The sequence below is a fragment of the Xenopus laevis genome, chromosome 6L (genome assembly GCF_017654675.1).
Source record: "Xenopus laevis strain J_2021 chromosome 6L, Xenopus_laevis_v10.1, whole genome shotgun sequence".
NCBI lineage: Eukaryota > Metazoa > Chordata > Amphibia > Anura > Pipidae > Xenopus > Xenopus laevis.
In genome coordinates this window covers 104,145,569-104,169,342 of record NC_054381.1, presented here as the reverse complement: position 1 = coordinate 104,169,342, position 23,774 = coordinate 104,145,569, and the positions used below count along the sequence as shown (strand labels likewise).

The following is a 23,774-nucleotide window of genomic DNA, read 5'->3' as shown; positions in this document are numbered from 1 at the left end:
GTGGATCCCATGGCTACGAATTTGTGAAAGTATGGCTAGATGCACATACTTTGAGTTGCTTTACTATTAAAATACTTTTAGTGCTAGGTAGTGAAGCAACTTGAAGCTCTTTCAAGGACTTGTAGTGGGATCAGTAACTTGGCACCTCAGCAACAACAGAGGGTGCCAAGTATAAAGGAAAAGAGGCAAAGGTAAAGGTAAAGGTTATCATCCATGAACATCTTCTACTACTGCCAAGAGAGCACGTTAGTGCTAATCAAGTGCTGCTTGTTATGAACATTGTACTGAAATATGCTTTGTTTTGTCTGATCATTAGTAAGTCTATATACTTTTTATTCAATAAAAAAGAGCATCCATTATGTTTTTAATTTTAATAATAGAAACCCATTTGAAAATGAGAATAATATGTAATAGTATCTACCAAAGAATAATTTCAACCATTTATATTTCAGTTGACTTAGCATTTAACCCCTTATGTATAAAGTGAATATCATTTTCCTCTCTGTTGCCTTTTTTGTAATGAATACTTCATACATCCTATTTTACTTTACAGACAGCAAATTCTCTATTGTGGATAATGCTCCATCTTTCAAGAAACAAGGATGTTCAACAACATCTTCTTCAAGAAATTCAGAGCAAATGCCCTTCAAATCAGGCACCAACTGCATCTATGTTGCAAAGCATGCCCTATCTGAAGTCTTGTATAAAAGAATCGATGAGGTCAGCTTATGGCATTGAATTAAAGGGGCAGTAAACCCCCTTGCTCTACATGATTTCAAATAATGTGTGGAACATACTTTTTGCCTATTGTTGTCATCACAAAACAATCTATAGTTTAAGTTATTTCTTGAGGTAAACAGAGAGACTGAAGCTGCTCCATTTATGGCCCTTGTGATGTAGATAATTAGATACCAGGTATGCAACCCCCTCCTTTCCCCTTTGTGTACTGTTTTGGTAGCAGGAGTAGCTCCAGTTTCCCTCTTTGCCCTGTTTAGCTGAAAAATTACATTTGAAATTATTAAAATAATAGGCAAAACTTATGGGGGGTGTTTGGCCTATATACCTCTTAAATCTGGTATAAGGTTTCTAATTACCTTTATTAGTGGGGTTACCATACTGAAACAGTGGATGTGTTTTTGCACTTTTTTACTGAGCACATTTGTATCTGGATATTCTTCACCGGGAGTTTTCTTGTTTGCGCTTCCCCACAGAATATATTTTCAAGCCTATGTGTTAGTCCTGCAAGGTGGACACATTTGGTAGGAGCAGCAATCAAACACTTATAACTCTAATACAACACCGATTGGACGATTGGAAATCCCCTTTGCTTAAAACTTATGGGGGGTTATTTTACTGAAACTCAAATTTATCTGGTCTGGCTTTTTGAGGTAAAAACTCGAAAACAAAATCTCGAGACTTATTATACCCTGCAGAAAATCTAAAACTTCACCATCTCAGATCTGCCGAGGTCCTGTATGGAGGCACTTATCTCAATTTGAAGTTATCGTTGACTGCTCTGAGTTTAGCCGAAAAAGTCGGACTTTTTCAACCAAAAACTCAAAAAAAAATGAGCGATTCTGGAAAAAAGCCCCCAAACAATTGAGGCTTTCGCTGGATTTTATCACATTTTTCTATGATCCAATTTGGGTTATTTTATTAATAAATAAGGTAAAATCAAGCATGGCAGTTGGTTGATTGTGGTGTTTCATAATAAAATATGAGATAAATTAGAATTTTAGTAAATAATAAAGTGGTATAGCGCCCCTGTAAGAAACATTCAGGACTGCTGACAAACAATGTATTGAAACTGAATGTATTTTAATATTTCAGATTAACCCCTACGGTTCCCTTTACGAGTCGGACATTGGAGGAAGATACAAACTTTGGAGGATATCTAATTCCTCAGGGGGTACGATTTATTTCTTTATTAAATGAGAATTACATGAAAATATACTGTATAAAACTTCATTATAACCATTTACTTTCTTAAATATTCCTCATTGTTTCAACTTACCATGTAGTGCAAACAGAAACTTGGGGCTGATAATCAAAGATCAAACTAGGGAATGGAAAGGATTCCCAGAAATTCAATGTATTGTAGGATCTTGCAAGAGTTTTAACAAACTCTATGAAGATACATGAGTCAATTCTGCATTCTTCTCTATGGAGTGGCTGTGTGTACTATAAATGTACAAGGCCTTGCTCTACTATGTGTATTACATCCTGGGAGAAAGGATTTAGACTATTCTTATCAGTGCTCTAACAAATTCATCCAGCATAGTGATGAGTGAATCTTACTCATTTTGCTTCAGCAAAAATATGTGAAATAGCAAAAAAGTCGGCAAATGTATTAAAGTCAATAGGGATTTGTTCGAGCGACAATTTCTCGCAACATTTTTAAACTATACATTATAATCTATGGGCGATTTTTCTTGACGAATCGAGGTGAAATATTTTGCTCATCCCTAATCCATCATAAAAAAATAAAACTTTTAAAACTTATATGCTAAATATTTCGTTAACAATAAGCATTGATAAAATAGCCCTTAAATCTCTTAATCCACAAATAATCTTTTATGCTCCTGTTTACTTTTCTTTAATGCAAAGATGATCATTGGTCATTCATTCATGCTGGACAGGCTTTGCATGCTAAGGGATGGGTAGTATATAACTTACTGCATCTTTCATCCACAGGCACTCATTCTAGTACCCAATCATTGTTGTGCTATTATGGAACATGCATATTGAAGCCTATGGCTTCCCTTACATGGCTGGGGCAAGTTGTTTCTCTTTGAGCTCCATTTGTCGTCAGCTGAAAATATTTTGCTGATTTTAGAGTTGCAAAACTTGCCCCTGTGGCGGGAGTGAAAGATGCATTGTAGACAAAAACTTCATTTGCACTTATATCTTGCTGCCTTAAGGAAACAAGACCTATCAAATTGTACAACACACTTTTTTGTTTGAAGGAAAGATACTAACAGCAGATATTCTGCCCAGGAGACCAAAAAAACATGGAGACCAAAAAACCATGGTAATCAATATTTTCCAAGACCACATTACACAATGCATCAGCCCCCCTGGGATGTATGAAACTGAAATAACAGAGCACACACCTATGTTTGTGTGTGTTTGTGTTTTTGGGAATATCAAATCTTTAAACAAAAATCTTTGCATTTTATTCAATGATTTGTAATATTGTTCTTGCACAGACTATTGCAATGATTAACTTTCACGCAATGACATGGAATGATGAATTTTTTCCTGATGCTCGAGAATATAAACCAGAAAGGTGGATGAAAGACAAGCACTCCATTAACCCATTTGCACACACCCCATTCGGAATAGGAAAAAGAATGTGTATTGGGAGAAGACTTGCAGAGCTGCAGCTTCAGTTGGCTCTGTGCTGGGTAATGTTTGTTCAACTGTTTTTATCTGTTTTTAAAGGAATGCTGAGGTTGATTTTTTATTAAGAAAGATGCTAAATTACACCAGCCCAGCTAACCATAGCAACCAATCCGTGATTAATTTGACTGCTACAAATTACAGAACAACAAAGATCTAGCACAGTCTTGTTAAACGTTTTCAAGAAAAACTCTAACAGGGGAATGTAATAAAAGTCGAGAAGAGCAAAACAATTAGAATAAAAATCCACATCTCGCAATGTAATATTGTTTCTTAAACTGTTATTACATTGCAAATTTTAATTGCGCACTCTTAAGAAGTGTTTGAAGGTGTCGTAATCTTTTGGAGCAAACATAACTTTTCCAGTAAGAAATTTTTTACATTGACTGCGCATTGGCGCAAACTATAAAATTCGCAAACGGTCTTCCACTGTCAGAAGTGGTTGCCTAACAGTTTCCGGGTTCGCAAAAGCTATATTAAATTTGTGCAAAATTTTTTCGTGCAAATTTGTTCGCATTGCGAATCGTTATTCCTTTACCGACTTTTATTACATCCCCCCCATAAATGTCCAGTAGTCTTTGACTTAATTCTACTAGATACTGTATATCATGACCTGGATAAATAAGAATCTTCATAGACTTATATAGGTGCAGTTTCCAATAGCAACTATTTATCAGATGTTTGTTTTGGGTAACTGCACTGGTGGGATTTAGCATCCTAATTTGAAAATCAACCCCAGTGTTTACACATATAGATAAAGCATTGGTACTTATTTTAAGTTGGCTCCTCTTTGATTATTGGCTGCTAAGAACACAGTGTGAATTGATATGTACACAGATACAAAATAATCCAGATATTCATCACATTGGGTTGACACATGCAGCTTTTCCAGGACATTATTCCCTATTTACTTTGTAGAAAATGCCTTTGTGCACTCATATCTTTATAATGACAGTAGTGATGTGAAGGTCAAAATGTTGATGTCTAAATAAAAAAATGTTAAAATATGATAAGCAAGTGCCTTAAGTGCAGCAGCATTTCACTCTCTCTATATCTCTCTTTCTATGTAAATTCACACACACACATATATATATTTATACATTTAGCATTCTCCAAGGCGCAACAAATAATAGTAATGTAGTGGTACTGTAGTAAAAGTAATAGGTTTTGGATGGATGCTATTTGTATATTTCATGGGGCTGGGACAATGCTACACTTTCCTAAGATCTACAACTATTTGTTTTTTAGTTAGTACAGAATTTCCAAATTGATTCAAGTGATAAAGAACCAGTGAAAGCCATTGTCTCTGGGCTGATGATTCCAACAAGGAAATTGCCTGTCTCTTTAAAAAAGCGGTAGGTATATACACTGTATATTTGTAAATCCAGTTGTAATCTAATAAAGAAAACTTATTTGGCCAGGGCTTAGAAAAGATGACATAATTTTCCAGTATTCCTTAATGTCATATACTACATTAACAGATACTGAAGATGTTGAAGATGAAGATGTTAGGCAGTCAAAAGTCCCATCCAGACAAATATCCATGATAAAGATAGTCATAATTTTTATTAAGATCCAAACAAACTGAATTCACAGTTTAACAGTAGAGGGAAAATATATTTTGCATGCGGATTAAAAAATAAAACAAGTGTGGTATCAACTGCTACAATTAATGGCTAACTGAATGACTGAATGAGATCATAAATACTGTATACTTTCCAATACTTCCAGCTTATTTTGGAAAATAAAACTGTAACCTATGGATAGTGCAGGAGAGTACAGGGTGAATAGGTCTGGGGCTCTTGACTATTGCCTGTTCCTGCTCTTGTTGCCTCCTCTGCCACTACAGCTCTTCGCTCACCGGCTGCTTCTACACTTCCTAGACTTGTTGGTGATGTTATTTTTGCCCTTTCAACCCTAAGCAGCACTGTGCTATTCAGTCCATTTTAAACTTTACTCGTTGTACAGTACATTGTATGTGTTATTTTGTCTGAATGTTACACCCAGTTGTTCTTATTGCGATATGCAATAACAATGTTATATCCCAATTGCTTTGCAATGGCTAGCATTGGTTGCTTTAAGCAGGCTTCTAAGCTGTGGGGGAGGAGATATAATAAAAGTTATTAACAGAAAAATATTTACAATGTTAAAATGAACAAAATTTATTTTGCATGAATTTGATAGAGCTTTTTTAAATCGAGGAAACTGTTTAACAACCACGTCCACCACGGGGAGGAAGATCGCAAATTGTACACCACCTACTAAGGCACATTAGAAGTAGAGTATGCATAATTAAAATTTGCAATGCAAGTACAGGTATGGTGTTGGATCTGCTCTATTTTGGGGTGCCAGACTAATGACATGAGACAGCCTGATCTGTAAATAAGTGGTATTTATTTACACAGGAATAGTGCTGGGCAAATTTATTGGGCAGACGCAAATTCACAGTGAAAATTTGCCTTTTTCTGATGCCGGCGACAATTCCGATGCTGGCGGCAATTTAGATGCCGGCAACAATTCAACGGACGCCCATTGACTTTAATGCCTGTCAAATGATGCCGGCATCAAAATTTTCACAAATTTTCCGTCTGTTTTGCAAATTTCGCAGGAAACTGGACAAATTCGCCCATCACTACAAAGGAATTAAAAGGTGTAAAATAAAAATGGAACTAACTAAGATGGAGGAAGGAAGAAAGGGAAAGGTGCAATGGAGGGGAGTGGAAAGTTCCTAGTTAACAAATTATTTACAATGAGCTTCATATAAACATAAGGAAGACCATTCAAACAAGCATACTACCCTTTTCCCAGGACAGCCACAACCAAAAGACAGTCCCAGCCAATGTTAGCTGTTTTTGGAGATGATTCATCTCTTCTTAGATAGACAAGGGAGTGAAATCAAGTTAGGATGCACTGTGGATGAAATCCCATAATCCAATGCTCCAGGTGTTCCTTTGTTGATCCAGCAGACACTCATTCCCTTGGGAATTCTTGCTATCCCTGCACCCACACTAGTGTGTCCAATTATTTGCATCTCTTTGATATAGACATTAATGTAGCTGCAAGGATTGTTTTATGGCAGGGTGGCTGTTGTCCAGGCTTGCACCTTCACAGTTGCCATTGATAGAAAGGCAGATATATATATATTAACCCATTGTGCGTATGAGGCTTACTGTGAAATATCTAAAATTCAGTATTACATATGGGATCTATTATCCGGAAATCCACTATCCAGAAAGCTCGTATAGACTCCATAGACTCCATTTTATCCAAATAATCCAATTTTTTTATAAATAATTTCCTTTTTCACTGTAATAATAAAACAGTACCTTGTACTTGATCCCAACTAATAAAAAAAATTATTGGAAGCAAAACCAACCTACTGGGGTTATTTAATGTTTACAAGATTTTATAGTAGCCTTAAGTTATGAAGGTCCAAATATATGGAAAGATCTATTATCTGGAAAACCCCAGGTCCCCAGCATTCTGGATAACAGGTCCCATACCTGTACTGTTTAACAAAAAATATTACCACTGATCAACCTCATACCCACACAAATGTCTTTCAGGGCAGCCAGGAGCCCTCTAGAAGACCTAACACTACATGTTTTTCCCTCCATATCTCTGTTGTTTCTCTCATAAAAAAATGGCATAACAATTTCCTTATTATACAGGCATACAAGTGGTTGAGTGAACAGGAGTGCCTACTCACACCTGGGCCAAACAGAAATGTTCCTCTTATGTCTGCTTTGGGTTTAGGCACGGGCCCAGTTAAAGTTTGGGTACAGGGCTCCTTTGTTGAAATAGAAACTGACATGGCAGGGCCTATTTATCAAAATTTTTATTTTTTTGATGTTAGAGTTTTTTTCTAGTTTGAAAAATTGTTAAATAATTCAAATGTTTATTTACTGTATAATATTATTAAAAAAAATGATTGACTATAGTCTTGAAAAAAACTGAAATACCTCATTTTCAATATTCGAAAAATATGAAAAGCTTGCATTGATTAAATTGCTTTAAATTTGCTATAGACAGCTATTAAAGACTTTTATATGAACTCGACAGCTTTTAGATACCAACCTTTTACATTAGAATTTTGAAAACATAATTCAAATTCAGGAGTTTTAACTCAAATTCAGGAGTTTTAAATTTCAAGTAGAATGTTGATAAATTACCCCTTTATTGTCTTTTAGAAATTACGACCTGCTTTATATATAAGAAAAGATCAGGCCCTTAAAGAACATTCACAGATTTAAACACTCAAAGGAACTAATGAGTCATTTTGTTTGTTCATTGTAGTTATTAGAACTGTTGCAAATTCTGTCACTTTTATTAAATTATACCTAAAATAAAACATTTTGAGACATTTAATACCGTCTTTCCAATCTGGGTGTTTGAATTTTCTCCCTGTGTTGTTGTTTGTATCCTTCTACAGAACTGACTATTAGTAAAGAATGTTTTATTGTTTTGTATTCTGTTTATGTGTATAATGTTTCAGATCATATATATGTTTTTTCATAAACTTTCATTGTTGCTGTGAGTATTTGAAAGATGAGTTAAAACTGAGAAGTATTTGAGAAGTAGTCCACTAGAGGTCACTGGTCCATAAAGAATAGAGAATGGTCCTGGAAATAAAAGAATATGTAAAAAGTTAAAAGGAAAATAAACCACTATTTTCTGAAAGTAATTTAAAATAATTTAATGCAACAGTATTTTATCATGAGTAAATGCAAATATGATTACAGTGATAGGCAGTACAATATAAACTGGCTTAAAAAAAAGACTAAAATGCCTATAGTAACACAGTCCCTGGAAGACAGTAAGCAAGCAGGAATGTGCATTGGGTATTACAGTGGTGGTTTGTTTGGGAGGCTGGTTTCGGCCCTGATGTTTGCTCACTTGATGTTTGTTCATGCAATATTTTGAATATTATGAATATTTACATTTGTTAGGGTCGCTGTCCGACAAATTAATTAAAAGTTTCAAGAACAAGAAGAAAGAGGCCTCTCACGCAGCACCCAGTGCTTGTATTAGCTGCTCTTAGGCCTTTTTACTGCTCTTTAAATTTATTTCATGATAAAACATATTTCGTTATTAACCAAAATCATGTCACCAAAAAATGCACATATATCAAATTCATGACCAAATATTTTTACAGCTGTCAAATCTAAGCAACCAATATAAATAGAATCAAACATAAGATAGCTTTAGTGAAGAAGTTAGTGTCCCTAATCCCTTCCTTACCTCATGCATTGTTGTGGCACAAATAATTGAAGTTACGCCTCACCTTTAAAGGAGAACTAAATCCCCCTTTATGCAAGTCCCCACTGGCCCCCCTCCACTGAACCCCCTCCCTGCCTCCCCCCTACATAGTGCCACAACAGATTATGTGTCCCCTCTAGGAATACTGACCTGCACCTGCAGAAGAGCGCAGCGGAGCTCACTGGCGCTTCGGTAATCGTTGGGTCTTCTTCCTTACCTTTGGCAATTTCTTTCTTTCGGCGCATGTGCAGCTGTAACTAACTGGAAGATTGCTCCAACTGCGCATTCGCCAATACGCCGCTCACTTCACGAAGATTAACAAAGTGACGAAGATGGCGCCCTTGAGCCTGACCAAATCCTAATCCAAATCATCATACAAACAAGGAAGTAAAAAATATTTTTTTGGCATGCGGTTCTCTTTTCCCCTCATTTCCCTAATTTACATATGCAAATGAGGTTCTGATTTAGTTTGGTATTCAGCTGAATCTTTCACAAAGGATTCGGGATTCGACTGAATACTAAAATAGTGGATTTGGTGCACCCCTGATTAAAACTCCAGCAACTTTAGCCAGGAAGTTTTATAGTTACTATATCTGCTCCTTCAACTCTCTCCTGCAACATCTCCTGGTCACTAGCCTCCAGTCTGTTTTTCCAGCATTACGGCTTTCCTCCCTTCAGTTACTTCCTCTGGCCAACACGCTTTTCTCCCCTTCAGTGGGTGGGGGTTCTTCAGGATCACTGCCATTAAAGGAACAGTTCAGTGTGAAAATAAAAACTGGGTAAATAGATAGGCTGTGCAAAATAAAAAATGTTTCTAATATAGTTAGTTAGGCAAAAATGTAATGTATAAAGGCTGGAGTGACTGGATGTCTAACATAATAGCCAGAATACTACTTCCTGCTTTTCAGCTCTCTAATTCTGAGTTAGTCAGTGACTTGAAGGGGGGCCACATAGTACATTTCTGTCCAGTGAGTTTGCAATTGATCCTCAGCATTCAGCTCAGATTCAAAAACAACAGATTTGACCCATGTGCCCCCCCTCAAGTCTCTGATTGGTTACTGCCTGGAAAACAGGGTAACCTGTCAATGTAAACCAAGAGAGCTGAAAAGCAGGAAGTAGTGTTCTGGCTATTATGTTAGACATCCAGTCACTCCAGCCTTTATACATTCCATTTTTGCTAACTAACTATATTAGAAACACTTTTTATTTTGCACAGCCTATCTATTTACCCAGATTTTATTTTTACATTGAACAATTCCTTTAATATTTTGGGCACATATGGAATATGTACCCAGATACATGTAGGATGATTCATACCACCACCAGTTTCTTTGTTTTGTGCACTATGCTCTCTTGAGTCTGTAATCTATTCTTCTTTTTATTCCATTTATTATTTTAACTCCATTGTTGTTTATTTATTATACAATACTGTGAATTAAGTGAGCTCTGTCTTAGGGAAGTTGATGGATCTGCATCCCATTGTCTAGTATCTGGCATTAGTCCTGTAACCCTGTGGCTAGCCTACTATTTGTCTGTTATCACTTTCATCTTAAGCATCTTCCCTGGTGCAACCTGTTGCTCCTCCTGTCAGTAGACACAGCCTGAGTGAATTATTATTTGACTGGTTGAAAATGCTGACTACTAATATCTGAAATATATAAATAAATGTAAACTACCCACCAGCAACAAGGTACATTCTTAAACAGACTTTTAAACACACCAAAATGTGTTACTTTTTGCAATGACAAAGCATAGTGCATAGATATTGAGTGAGTTGTAAGATACAGTATTGCATGTTTACTAGTTTACTAGTTTGGCTCTTTAATTACAGCTCAAATATATCTTACAGAGACCGTTTTCAGGAGAACTACACCCAATGATCTTGATATGGTGAAGCGTTCCTACGATATAAAAATAACTTTGGCTTGGGAAATCTACTTGCCTTGCAACAATGATAACACAAAAAATGTCTCAAGAGAAGAATTAAACTGATTTTTTTTGTAGGAATGTGAGCTATTAACAATATAACAGTTGGATACATTCAATATATTGCCTTTTACAGTTACAGGAAACAATGGAAAGCACATGGAATTAAGATTTAAATATAGAGCTGGAATCTTCGGCTCTAACATTGTTTTACCAATGTTTCCATATAGGAGTGCATACTCAGTTGACTCAGCAGGAATTCTTCTTATTTACTGTATGTGATGACCAACTGACTGTTCCATGTTGTTCCCTCTGTGGAAAAGCCATGGGCATATTGATTGCAAAATGTCATTTCTAGATGTTTAAGCAAATTAATATAGCAAAATGCTCACATTATATGAATTTAATGAATTACTTATGTGTCTATGTATATATTGTATTATGTACTAGCCACTGTAGTTAGTGTGAAGCCAGCACACTATTTATATAGAGTATTCCAGTATGTTGAATGTGTGTAACTTTAGAAGTACTTACAAAGTATCTTTCTACATCAGGTAATCAGCTAAAAATAATGTACATATAAATAATTCAGGCCATGACATGGAATTGTATTTCCTTTTTTATATGTATAAATAATATAGTGATCTACAACCACTGAAATAACCACAAATGGTACATAAAGTAGCTTTTACTATAGGGAAACTTTTGGTGGACACCGTTTAGCCTGATCATTGTGACTGGTTCCTTTGTGTTGTATGGATGACCTCTGAGCTTTTTTGTCCTCTTCCTGTTACAAAACTGTTACTTTTTAAACAATATAAATAAAATGCTATATTTGTTTTTGAAAGCAATGCATGGAGTTGTGTATCTACTTTTTCCAAAAAGTTTGGCAGCAGAGAAAGAAATGTGCATTATACATTTTGCCTAGGACAGTTCCTATTGACTTCTACATAAATTTACAGTACTAGCCTTCAAAAGCTGAATTTTTAAGTTTGAGTTTGTGCTTAAAGCTCTGAAATTTGATTATTTTGAAAGTCAAATTCAAATTTGTGTGTTATAGTGCAAAAAATATTTCAATAAGAACACTGATAAATCAGCCCTTAATATTTACATTAGATGAATACAAACTGGAAAAACTGACAGCCTTCTAGTATCCTTTATATACCTGCATATTGGATTCAATCCTAGATTCATATTTGTATATTATTATTATTAATAATAATAATTATTATTATTATATTACAAAAGGGTAGAACTTGGAACACTGAACGTGAACTGTTTTTCTTAAACATTTCCTATAGCCAATATGCAAATATATGTGTATTAATAATTAAATGACGGAAATGATAAATAATTAGACGATCACTGTTACAAACTGCAACTTTAATTGAATTCTGCTAGACTAGCGTAAAAAATGAGCTTTGTGATTAATGGGAACATTTCAAGTTAAATAGAAATTTCTGTGTTAATCAAATTATCATAACTGCATTATTCAGCTCATTAATGAAATGTACAGTTATTGCATGTAAAATGTGCTTTTGATAGACCAGTATTAACAGGAATTATTGCTGTAGATTAAGCATATAGGAAGATAATTTGAGATAAAGTAGATATTGGAAGGCATCAAGTATATGGGCCTTTTTTCACAGCTAATTTTCTCTGCTTTGAGGCTACCGGAAAAACATTTTTTCCCTTATTTTTAAGTCTTGTTGACTGTATCGATGAGCAAATCTGCAGTGTTTTGTTTTGTGTCCATATTCACAAGCTGGCATCAAAATTATAGGAAGGTGAAATTACATGTGTAATTACATTGCTCAGTATACTGCTACACACATGCTCTACATTGTTAAAGGACCTTCTAACCACTATGCTACAATTGCTTTTTCAGTAGAAAAAAAAACTTCCATGTTGCTAATTTCTTAAAAACATTACCTCTGGTCAACTGGTAATGGTAACGAATACTACACTAAAGTAATGAACTTAAAGTGATACTGACACGTTCCTATAAAAATATGAACTTGTTGGTATCAGTGAAAAGAAGCTGCACGCAAACTATAAGCAGCTAAAAGCTCCCCAAAGCCACCCCCAGCCCAGAGAACCTTAGTAACGGCAACCCTCCGACACCATTAAATCATCTTGCTGAGTTGTTTCAGTCATGCTGGGCTGGGGGCGCTAATTACAAATGAAAACAGGACTCCATCCTATAGAGGGATCACGTTGCCCCCACCCCAGCATGACTGAAACAACTCAGCAAGATGATTTAATGGTGTCGGAGGGTCGCTGTTACTAAGGTTCTCCGGGCTGGGGGCGGCTTTGGGGAGATTTGCTACACAGCAGCTTATTTATATAAACAATAGTAGTGTTTCTGAAGCAAACACAGCAGTTTTACTAGTGCAGGGCAACACTACATCATATTTTTATTACTTTAAAACAATTAAATTTTGGTCCTTTAATCAGGTAAATTCTCACCAGGCTTGGTGTTCTTTGGTTTGAAACCTCAATAAGTTTCTAACTGCACAGGTAGTATGGGGGCTGCTAAACAAGTGTTGCATGTGATCTAAGGGGGTTATTTATCAAAATCTGAATTTTTTAAATAAAAAAAGTATGACCAAACTAGAATTCACTATTTACCCTTATTAATCATTAAAAAAAACACAAAAAAATTGGACCGTAGCTTTTTTGAATTGTTGCATGATAAACGCAACTTTTTCAGATTGTCGCGAGGAAAATCCGAAGATTTTTGAGGAATTGCACTTGGAAGACTGTAAGTACCCAGTATAAATTGAGTGTGATTGGATTTGCTGGTATTAGTGATAAGCGAATCTGTCCCATTTCGCAGAAAAAGTAGCAAAACTGGAAAAAATTTGCAAAAGGCATTGAAGTCAATGGCTGTCAACCTTTTTACATGCAACAATTTTTTACACGTGCAACAATTTTTCTCTCTCCAAATTCATGAAAGTCAATGGGAGTTTTACCATGTGGCAACTTTTTTATGTCTTTTTTGTCAATGGGCATTTTTTCTTATGGAAACTTTTTTGTCCAAATGCAAGAAAGTCAATGGCCATTTTTTCTTATGGCGACACTTTTGACTCGGCAACATTTCTGTCTCTGCAAATTTTTTTGTGGGTGGAGTGCAAGGAAGGGTAGGCAGGTTTTAGTTATAGGGGATTCAATTATGTGTATAGGGTAATCTGTTGAAAAGACGTTTCATGCCAAAAGTTCTGCTGCTTACCTGGTGCTTGGGTTTGACATGTGGTGAAACAAGTGCATAGATTATTGGGTGAGGCTGGGGAAGACCCAGCAGTCTTGGTACACATAGTTACCAATGACAAAGTTAGGGGGGGAATACAGAACACATTTTAGAACATAATCATGAGAACACATGCTCCTGCATGCACTCTCGTAGAAGAAGAAGTGTGCAGACTCGTCTCTTATTCTACTCACTTATCTGAAGAAACTGCAGTCATGCCTCCATGCTACCCACATTTGCTGTTGCAATTTCCCCCCTCGTGGCTCATTCCTCAGCCCTCCCTCCTCGGTCCTCAGACCCCCTCCTCAGTCCTCAGCACTCATTGCAAAAGCCCTCCGTCCTCAGCCCTCCCTCCTCAGCTCTCAGCCCTGCTTCCTCAGCCATCCATGCTCAGACCTCTGCTCATAAGCCAGGCTGATAGCTGGAGAGGGAGGGCTGAACTTCTATTATGCCCAGACACCCACTTAATGCCTTTGCCTCTCTAAGGATATTGAGAGGTGTAGTTCAACACCAGCTTGGGGCTACAGGATGAACACTGGAAGTAGCTGCATTTTAGGGGTTGGGTGGGATCTAGAACACACTGAGAGTAATAGCTAAAGACACATCATCGATACTTAATATACTTAATAATGTGAGATCAGTTAGTTCTCTAGCACACTGTTCAACAAAAACAAACTAGTGAGAGGCAGTGGGTTGAGGACCACAAGGACATAATAAACATTGAATGGCTGTGGGTACTGACACTCCAGGCACAATATACACAGTAAGAGACAATGTTAAATGAAGGGGAGGTGCTTTTGACTCAACACTCCATTTTTCAGGATGCTTCCTGTATTCTGCTGGTCCCATGTATCCTCCTATTTTTACCCTTTTGCTCTCTTACTAGTTTCTTATCGGCAGGTGCCTCTACTGTATTCCTCTTTTAATTTTTCATTTGCACTTTGCATTTGCTACTAGTAACTTTGCATTTTGGTGCCCCCTCCCCCCCATATTTATGTGCTCTGATATGTTTTCCTAACCTGATAGGCATACTCTAGATATTTTCTACTGTTTCCAGACTGGTGGGGAAAGGGGCAGAAGGGGATTTAAACAAAGCCCAACATTGAAGAAAAAAGGTACCTGGGTGCTGGCCCAAACAGGGACTAATCTTAAGATTTTTTCCCCTCAAAGTGCAAGTCCTAGTCCTGCCACTAGGGGATTGGCTAGGCTACAGGAAGCTTCCACCAGCCTAGCTATTTCTCTTGAGACTGTACTGAGACTTACATCTTGAGGGGAAATAACAGGAAGTAAAGTTTTTTCATTTATTAATTTTTTTCCTTCTCTTGATTCTTTATTATAAGCCAAGTTTGGGAAGGCTTAACCTTCCCTAGCCTTAATGAAAATCCACCCATGCTTAATGAAGTCATTTGCTCATGGATAGGAAACTGGCTACAGGATCGGGTACAGAGGGTGGTTGTTAATGGGACATTCTCTACTTGGAGTAAGGTTCTTAGTGGGGTCCCTCAGGGCTCTGTATTGGGTCCACATTTATTTAACTTGTTCATTAATGACTTGGGGGAGGGTGTTGTAAGTAATGTATCAGTGTTTGCAGATTACACAAAACTATGCAGTTCAATTAATTCCATCCATCCTTGAAGCAGGATCTTGACAAACTGGCAATCTGGGCTGGCTAAGTGGCAAATGAGATTCAATGTCGATAAATGTAAAGTAAAGCAACCAGCAATGCCAGTCAGCAGCTTCAATGGCAAATAAGGTCTTGAGCTGTATTAAAAGGGGCATAGATTTGTGGGAGGAGGGAGAAAAATCTCAGCTATAAGGAAAGATTCCCCATGTTGGGGTTGCTCACACTAAAGTGGATCGTACAATAAACTCTCTAATTCTTTATTTACCAGAAGGTCCTTCCATCTGACAAGGGGGCACCCATTTCCGATTAGAAGAAAGGGGGATCTGTCTAAATATTTGGGAGTGATTTTTTACAGTGTAGCGGTGAAGATGTGGAATTCGCTCCCTGAATCGTTTGTGCTGGCTGATTCATTAGATAGCTTTATGTAACAGTGGCACAGCTCAAATCCCATTGGATTATGTGGAAGTCGAGAGGATAAAATTTAGCTTGTGATTTTTGAGTGCACCACACAACTTTTTTTTTACTACGAAACTGACTTTGTTGCAAATTATTGGGATATTCTCCTGAAACGTTTATCCAGCAGTAAAACATAAAAATTCCCAACAAACTTTACATGCTGTCAAATATATCAAGATATTGAAGTGTTCTAACAATGAACTCTACACACTAAAACAAAAATTAAGATACTGTACTTGAGTGATATAAAGTTGCCAAAGAATTAATTTTTTGGCAATCTATTTTTCCAAATACATTGTACAGGTGTTGGACTTATTATTCAGAATGCTTGGGACTTGGATAAGGATTTTTTTTAAATTTAAGGTACCATACTATACCATACCATAAGGTAGTGTACTAAAGAAAATTTGAAACATTCAATAAATCTAACAAGATTGTTTTGTCACCAATACAGATTTAAGCAGATTCATTACCACCAAGTATAAAGTACTGCCTTATAATCACAGAGAAATAGGTAATAATTTAACAAAAATTATAAATTATAAACTCTGAGGCAGACAGTTTTCCTGTAATTTTGAGCTTTCTGGATAATTGATTTCAAAATAAGGCATCCTATACCTGTATAGGGAGAACTTTTCATAATTTTCAACAAACAAATTAACTTTAAAAAGATTCTGAAAAACAGTCTCTTAAATTTTGCCTAGGACAACTCCCATCAACTTTTTATTGAGCTTTTATTTGCCAAATTTAAGTTTTTTTTGCACTTGATAAATCTTAAAAACACAAGTTTGATTAAATCAGTGCAAGCTTTTGGGAAACTAGAAGGAGTTTTTACAAAAAAGCTTTCAATACATGTGAACCTTGGTTATAAACTGGAAGCTGAAAGATAATAATTCTAAGAAAAATACAATATTAAGCAAAGGGCTTATATAAAATATGCCTGTAATCTGCAACACTGAATTATTTGATTATTCAATGTATTTCAACCATTTAGATATCCATTAATTAGGAACCTAATGACACATTATGTAATTATTAGTCAGATTTGTATAATAAACCAGTAATGCAACACTGCTCATTCATATTTATGGATTCTTGCTAGGTGTACTTAGTGGTCTCTTCACAGTTATTAAAACATGAAATGAACATTCTTATTTCACTACACATATCTGTTATCACTTGCACCATACCATTAGCTGGTAAGTAAATGCCTGGCTTTTTGCCACTGGGCAGATTGAATTCTGTGGTTACTATAACCGCAAACCTCAGTAATAGTAAATGCCAAGGATTTTGCCAGAGGTCAAGGTCAGAACAGAGAAATAATAATTTGGATAAGGATTTAGAACTTTTGTGTTCTACAGCATTTTGGTCCATGCATTTAGCATAGAATTATTTCATTATTTCATTATTTCATCCCACTGTAATATTTGCAGAATCTATTGCCCAAGGCCCCCAACAAAATACTGAAAAGTAATATGTTAATAGAAAGTGATTTATATAACATTAATAAGTTGTAATATTAATATTCCATGCTTTGTATGATATACAAATCTCAGCTGTTTACAAAATCTCAAAGAATCAGAATCCCTTCTGTACAGCTAAGAAGCTAAATTGTGCCTGTGGCACACAATGCCACAAAAAGTTGAGGACACAAACATCTTCACTAGGAATCACACCCACGTCAGTGACATAAGATACCAATAAAACACAATGACATTGTTTTGAGTTTTTCTTAAACGTGCTCGAGAATAAAACGTGGTCACAGAAATATTTCAGTTTTAACACTTTTTTCCTTGATCATGGAATCGTGTTTTTTTACCTCTAACTTGAAAATTGATAAATCTGCTTCAGAGTTCTTACCTTTCCATTATATAATTATATAATCAGTCAGGATTAATTATATAGTATGTCACCCTAAGCTGATTTTTTTGTATTCCTGCACACTGACATTTTTTATTTTGTATAGATTAAAACCCAACAGATATAGAATGCCTCACTTTCAAAGCAATGCATAATTTGATTGCATGACTGAAAAAGCCACTAATAGCAAGCAGATTTGTGATGAGGCCACAAAGGCCCGGGGCTAGGGCGGCAAAGTTTTAGGGTGGCATGCCGCTCAACCTCATTAGGAACACATTGTCCCTGCGCCGTTCCTGGGCTGCGCTCGTGTAGGGGGTGTGCATGGACCGCGGCGCTACGACCGCAAAGCCTCCGATGACAGCCAATAGGACTACGTGGCCTCGGGGTGCCGTGGACGCAAATCCATCCCTGATAGTAAGTTAACCCCAGCATACATTATATACCAGTAACATTAAGAAAATAGGTCCTTATGTCTTTCTTCTTCAGCTACCAAACTGTAAATCTTTTCAACACTTTGGGGTTATTTATCCAAATTTAGATTTGTGCAGTTTTAGAGGTTTCTTTCAACCACAAATAAATTCACATTTAAAAAATCCATGAATGTCTAATTATTTGGTAAGAGATCTGAGAAAATATGTGAAACATATACAAATAAGAATAGAAATACCTTTGTAAGAATTTTAATGAAATTACAAACGAAAAAAAAAACTGAAAACCTCTTTCAAAAAAAGGAAGAGTTTACAATTTGATATGGAGTTTTTAGTGCTTTTCTTGGAGTTTTTAGTGCTTTCTTTTGCAGTTTTGAGTAATTTGTTAAATACATTATTTTTATTAGTAAAAAGTTTGGTTCTGGCAAACTTTCGGAAAATTAAGTTAAAGCTTACATTTTCTGCACCTGCCACATGCAATTTCAATGATCATATATAAACATCATACATTTGAATGTCAGGACTATTGTGAACAGTGTATAAGGGCACACTTATATGTGTGTATTTCAACAGCATTAGGCTGGTGAAATGAAAACCCCAGGCAAAACATGTGTTTCTGCAGCAAACATTGCTGATGGTGTGTACCGATTTAGGAAAAGCTGGATCATAATCCCCACCTGACCCTAACCTAGCGCACCTTGCTATATTTAAAGTGCTGAATGAAGCCTGCAAAGATTGTGCGGAAGTTGGCCTGTACCCCCCGATCCCATGACTTTTGGGTCAGTGCACACATCACTAGTCTCATGTAGAGACCCCAAAATCAAAACAATGCACACAAATCTGCAGCAATTTCTACTTGGATGCCCCAGCATTAGCTTTACTTAAATTTGTCCATACAAAAATGGCCCCCTTCCAATACTCAAAACATCCCAGAAATCTCTGTTACATTACTGACTACACTATCACTTCAGTCCATTGTCTTAGGTTCTTCTTTGATTCTGCTCATACTTATAGCTAACCAACAACTAAATCATGTCACTTGCAACAGGGATTTTTTTTTTTTAAATCCAAAAATTTACGAACATAATTCACTTTGTTATCATGTCACATATTGATTACTTTAACACTGCACTGATTGTCCTTCCACTCCACTATTACTACACGATTACCATTCCATAAATTTTACTGCTTAAAGAAAAAACACTGATTGGTATCCCTGTGTGTATATATATGTGTTTGATCCTTTTTTAACCCAAACTATAGGTAGAGGTCTGACAAAGTCAGATGAAAAAAAGTTAACAATATTTTTTAAGAAAAAGAAACCCCACCAAATAGTTAATACTATATCTATACCAAGTAAACTCAAACCATAAATTGCAAGACCGAAATAATTAATGATAATAATAATTCATAAAAAGGTGCTGTCTAATAACTTGGGTAAAGTGCTGATGCAAATAAATAAAGTGAAATCAATCAGTCCAAGTACTGATGATAAAAATAATTGATTATTCCTGAATCCAAAGGGTATATTAACCCACCAATAGATTCCAATAACACCCCTTTGTCGCCTTGACAAAGCTTCTAAGCAAAAACGCGCGTCGGTGTTCTCTTGAAAATTGGTCTCCTAAAATAATAATCTGAATCTGACTCTGAAGAAATAATTCCATTAGGGGAATATAGTGGTTACATCTTGATGGGGGCAGGAATTCTGGTCTAATCCTTTGCTTTACCAACTCTTCCATCTTCCTTCCGTTCTAAGGGGCCGTGAGTTTGTGGCTTTTTAGGGCTATTTAGCCTCTTTTAACTGTTAGGGCAAGTTAAATTACAAGGCCACAGCTCCGGTTACCCTGTCCTGCCTTTACATAATGTATGCTGTGGTGTCCCAGGCTTTATAAACAAAATAGGCAGTCAGTTTTTGGGACAACTCCACCCTCTATTTTTTTCAAATTTCTATTAACTTTATTCTTGGAGTATGACCGGATGACTTTTTAACCCATACTGAATTTTTGGCCATTTTTTAATAATTCCTTTTTAGCTAATTAATCAATTACCAAGTCTCATTTTTTAGCCTATTTATTGCACTGCACTTTACTGGTGGAACTTAATTGCAATATCAATTTGCCAAATCTATTTGATTAATTGCACTATATATTAATTAATGAATGAACTTATTTATTAAGGGGTGTTATTGGAATCTATTGGTGGGTTAATATACCCTTTGGATTCAGGAATAATCAATTATTTATATCATCAGTCCTTGGACTGATTGATTTCACTTTATTTATTTGCACCAGCACTTTACCTAAGTTATTAGACAGCACCTTTTTATGAATTATTATTATCATTAATTATTTCGGTCTTGCAATTTATGGTTTGAGTTTACTTGGTATAGATATAGCATTAACTATTTGGTGGGGTTTCTTTTTCTTAAAAAATATCGTTAAAATATTGTTAAATTTTACTGCTTGCAAATATATCATATATGTATATATATCATTATTTTCACAAATGTACATTCAAGATTGTAGGGTTCATTTACTAAAGTTAAAAGTGCATGTGGGCTTGGGATTCATAAATGTAGAACTTGCACCTATAAAATTGGTAAGTATAAGCAGTGCTCCTAACCTTGTGTACCCTAGCATTTTCTAGGTTTTATGCCAACTAGAGGCTTTCAAGGAGACATCCTTGCACTACCAACGTCTCATGTGTTCTGTATTCAAAACACAGGCAGTACGGCAAACAAAGCAAGGTGCAACTCCATGTTTGAAGTTGCTCCACAGGATGCAGACATGGAATTTCCACAGAAAAAGCATTAGGGTTTGCTACTATTTTTACACTTTTCTCTTTTGACCTATTTTTTGTAAATAACCCTTTTTCTGGAATTATTGTAGGGAAGTGTTACTTGCCCTTTCCTTAAATTCAGAAACCTGGGCAATCAGCAAGAAGGATTGGCTTCTGACCTTGAGACCTCTCTAAAGGAGATTTGGAGCCCAAATGAAAGTGAGGCAGAGCTTTACCAGGCAGAAGAGAAGAAAAAAGCATGGACATGCATATTAACCTGGGAATTCTCCTTTTCTCCTGTGAGTAATCTTGCTGATCTATTTGAGGAGGGAGCTAGGGGTGTCACCTATAGAACATTTACCCATATATGCAACCCCATAATCAGAGTGCAGGGAGTGAGTTACCCTTCCCATTCAACCATCATAGTGAATGCCCCCCCCCCCCCAGAATTTTCTTCCTCTCGTTCGGAAGTTTGTTTTTTTTTACAATTTTTTTGCCATTTTTTTGTGTGCTGTTTGGCGCATCACACACTGCTGCATTTGGGACTCCTGAGAATCCTCCTGATCTGTGTGGCCGACTGGGATTCCGCCCCTCCACCAGACACCCTCATGAATCATCCTAGGTGTGGCTGATCCTTGCCAATTTGTCAATGTACTCATCTATTTGTCTCTTCTCTGGCTATGGGCAGTTAGGGTATTTATACATGGAATTTCCCATTTGCCATCTTGCTGCCATGGGTTCTGTTGGGTATTTATACATAGAATTGCCCCTTTGCCATCCTGCTATGGGTTCTAGGGGGTATGTATACATGGAATAGCACTGTGCCATCCTACTATGAATTCTGGGTGTAGTTAATCATGCAATTGCACCTGTGCCATCCTACTATGAATTTTGGGGGTAGTTATACATGGAATTGCGTCGGTGCCATCCCTCTTTGGATTCTGGGGGTTTTATACATGGAATTGCCATGGTGCCATCCTGCCATGAATTCTGTTGGCATTTATACATGGAATTGCGCCTGTGCCATACTACTATGAATTCTGGAGGTATTTATGCATGGAAGTGCCCCTGTGCCATCCTACTATGAATTCTGGGGGTAGTTATATATGGAATTGCACCTGTGCCATCCTACTCTTAATTCTGAGGGTATTTATACATGAAATTGCACCTGTGCCATCCTGCCATGAATTCTAGGGACATTTATACATGGAATTGCACCTGGGCCGTCCTACTATGAATTCTGGGGGTACTTATACTTGGAATTGCCACTGTGCCATCTTGATATAAATTCTGGGGTTATTTATACATGGAATTGCCATTCTGCTATGAATTCTGGGGGTATTTATAAATGAAGTAGCCATTCTGCTATGATTTCTAGGGGTATTTATACATGGAATTCTGCTGTGCCATCCTGCTTTCTGGGTATGGAGGGGGTATACAGAAAATACAGGGTTAAAGATCTTAGTACAAAGTTACAGGTTTTTTTTTTACAAAAGGTTTGAATTCTCCTTTAACCTATTCAAACCCTGCAAATATCCCACTTAAGGTAAATTTGGGATTAATACAGTTAGCACCCTAGTGTGGCCCTGGATATTAGTGTCAGGATTAAGGGTTACATTATGTTCCATGTGCCATCACAATTTCTCCCAAACATTCAGCCTTCAGACAGACTCTCACACTGTGCTCTGTCAGTCTGCCCGACAAATTTTCAAGGAGTAATGAGGCTACAGAGGAAGCTGAGTCCAAGTTAAGCCCCTCAGCAACCATGGGGGTCTTCTTCCTTTATAGTTGCTCTTAAGAATGACCCTTTTTACTCCCTGTATTTTTCAGAATGTGTATGTAATTACATTACATTTTTACATGCTTCCATTGTATATAGATGTGGAATATGTTGGTGCTTTATCAATGTGTGTTTATTAATTATAATAATAACAATACTGTGACCTGTTATTAGGAATGTGCAGCATACCTCCCAACATTTTGGAAATAAATACATTTTTTTGACCACACACATTTTTGTGGCCATACGCCCTTATTACCATGTTCATTTTTTCAAAATTTGGCAGGTTATTAAAGTTTGAAAATATTTCTGTGGTTTTTTTTCAGTTATTACAGTTTTGCTAATGAAGGTGAATTGCTCTTTAAGCTGTGAGTCTAACTTTTTCCAAGGGACCTGTTATCTTATATTGTTACAATTACTTATTTGCTTATCTCAAAATTTTTATAAAAGTATCTTATCTGTCGCTGTGGTTGTTCTGGGCTCTCTGCCAAAAGCAAATTAAGTTAGAAACTTTGTTTATTTTTCTGACTGTTCAGTGCAGAGAAAAATGGGACTTTCCAGTACAAACGAAGGACTGCGGGTTGAGCTGTCAAAAGAGAGAGTGTCTCTAAAAACAGGACAGTTGGGAGGTATCTATTAAAAAATAATGTATACATTAAATAAACCTAATAGGATTGTTTTGCTTCCAATAATGTTTAATTATAACTTATCAGGTACAAGGTACTGTTTTACTGATACAGAGAAAAAGCAAATCCTTTTTAATTAAATTATAATTAAATAGACATTTCTATTTATAGTGGCAACTTTTTCCTTGTCCACTTAAACATATCAATCAACTTAACCAAGTTAACTTTTTTTGCTGGTCTGTATCAATTATAATATCGTTCCACTCAAATTATTCTGTCATCTCCGAATAAACTACTTACACTGGCAATAATGCAACAAAACAAGGATTTATTAAGTGCCTGTAATAACTGTGCGTACTAACTATGGTGTATAAATGTAAAG

The 23,774-nt window shown here is 36.3% G+C and overlaps 1 protein-coding gene across 1 annotated transcript in view; it reads left to right on the top strand.

Annotated features, from left to right (window-relative positions):
- The window catches only part of LOC108718538 (1,25-dihydroxyvitamin D(3) 24-hydroxylase, mitochondrial), a 36,927-nt gene extending 25,493 nt beyond the window's left edge, over window positions 1-11,434 (top strand). The window contains exons 8-12 of the mRNA XM_041566346.1: window positions 554-720; window positions 1,831-1,909; window positions 3,210-3,407; window positions 4,651-4,757; window positions 10,511-11,434. Of these exons, the coding sequence (XP_041422280.1) occupies window positions 554-720; window positions 1,831-1,909; window positions 3,210-3,407; window positions 4,651-4,757; window positions 10,511-10,541 (582 nt within the window). The 3' untranslated portion in view covers window positions 10,542-11,434. The remainder of the gene's footprint in view (window positions 1-553; window positions 721-1,830; window positions 1,910-3,209; window positions 3,408-4,650; window positions 4,758-10,510) is intronic.
- Window positions 11,435-23,774: the final 12,340 nt, after the last annotated feature.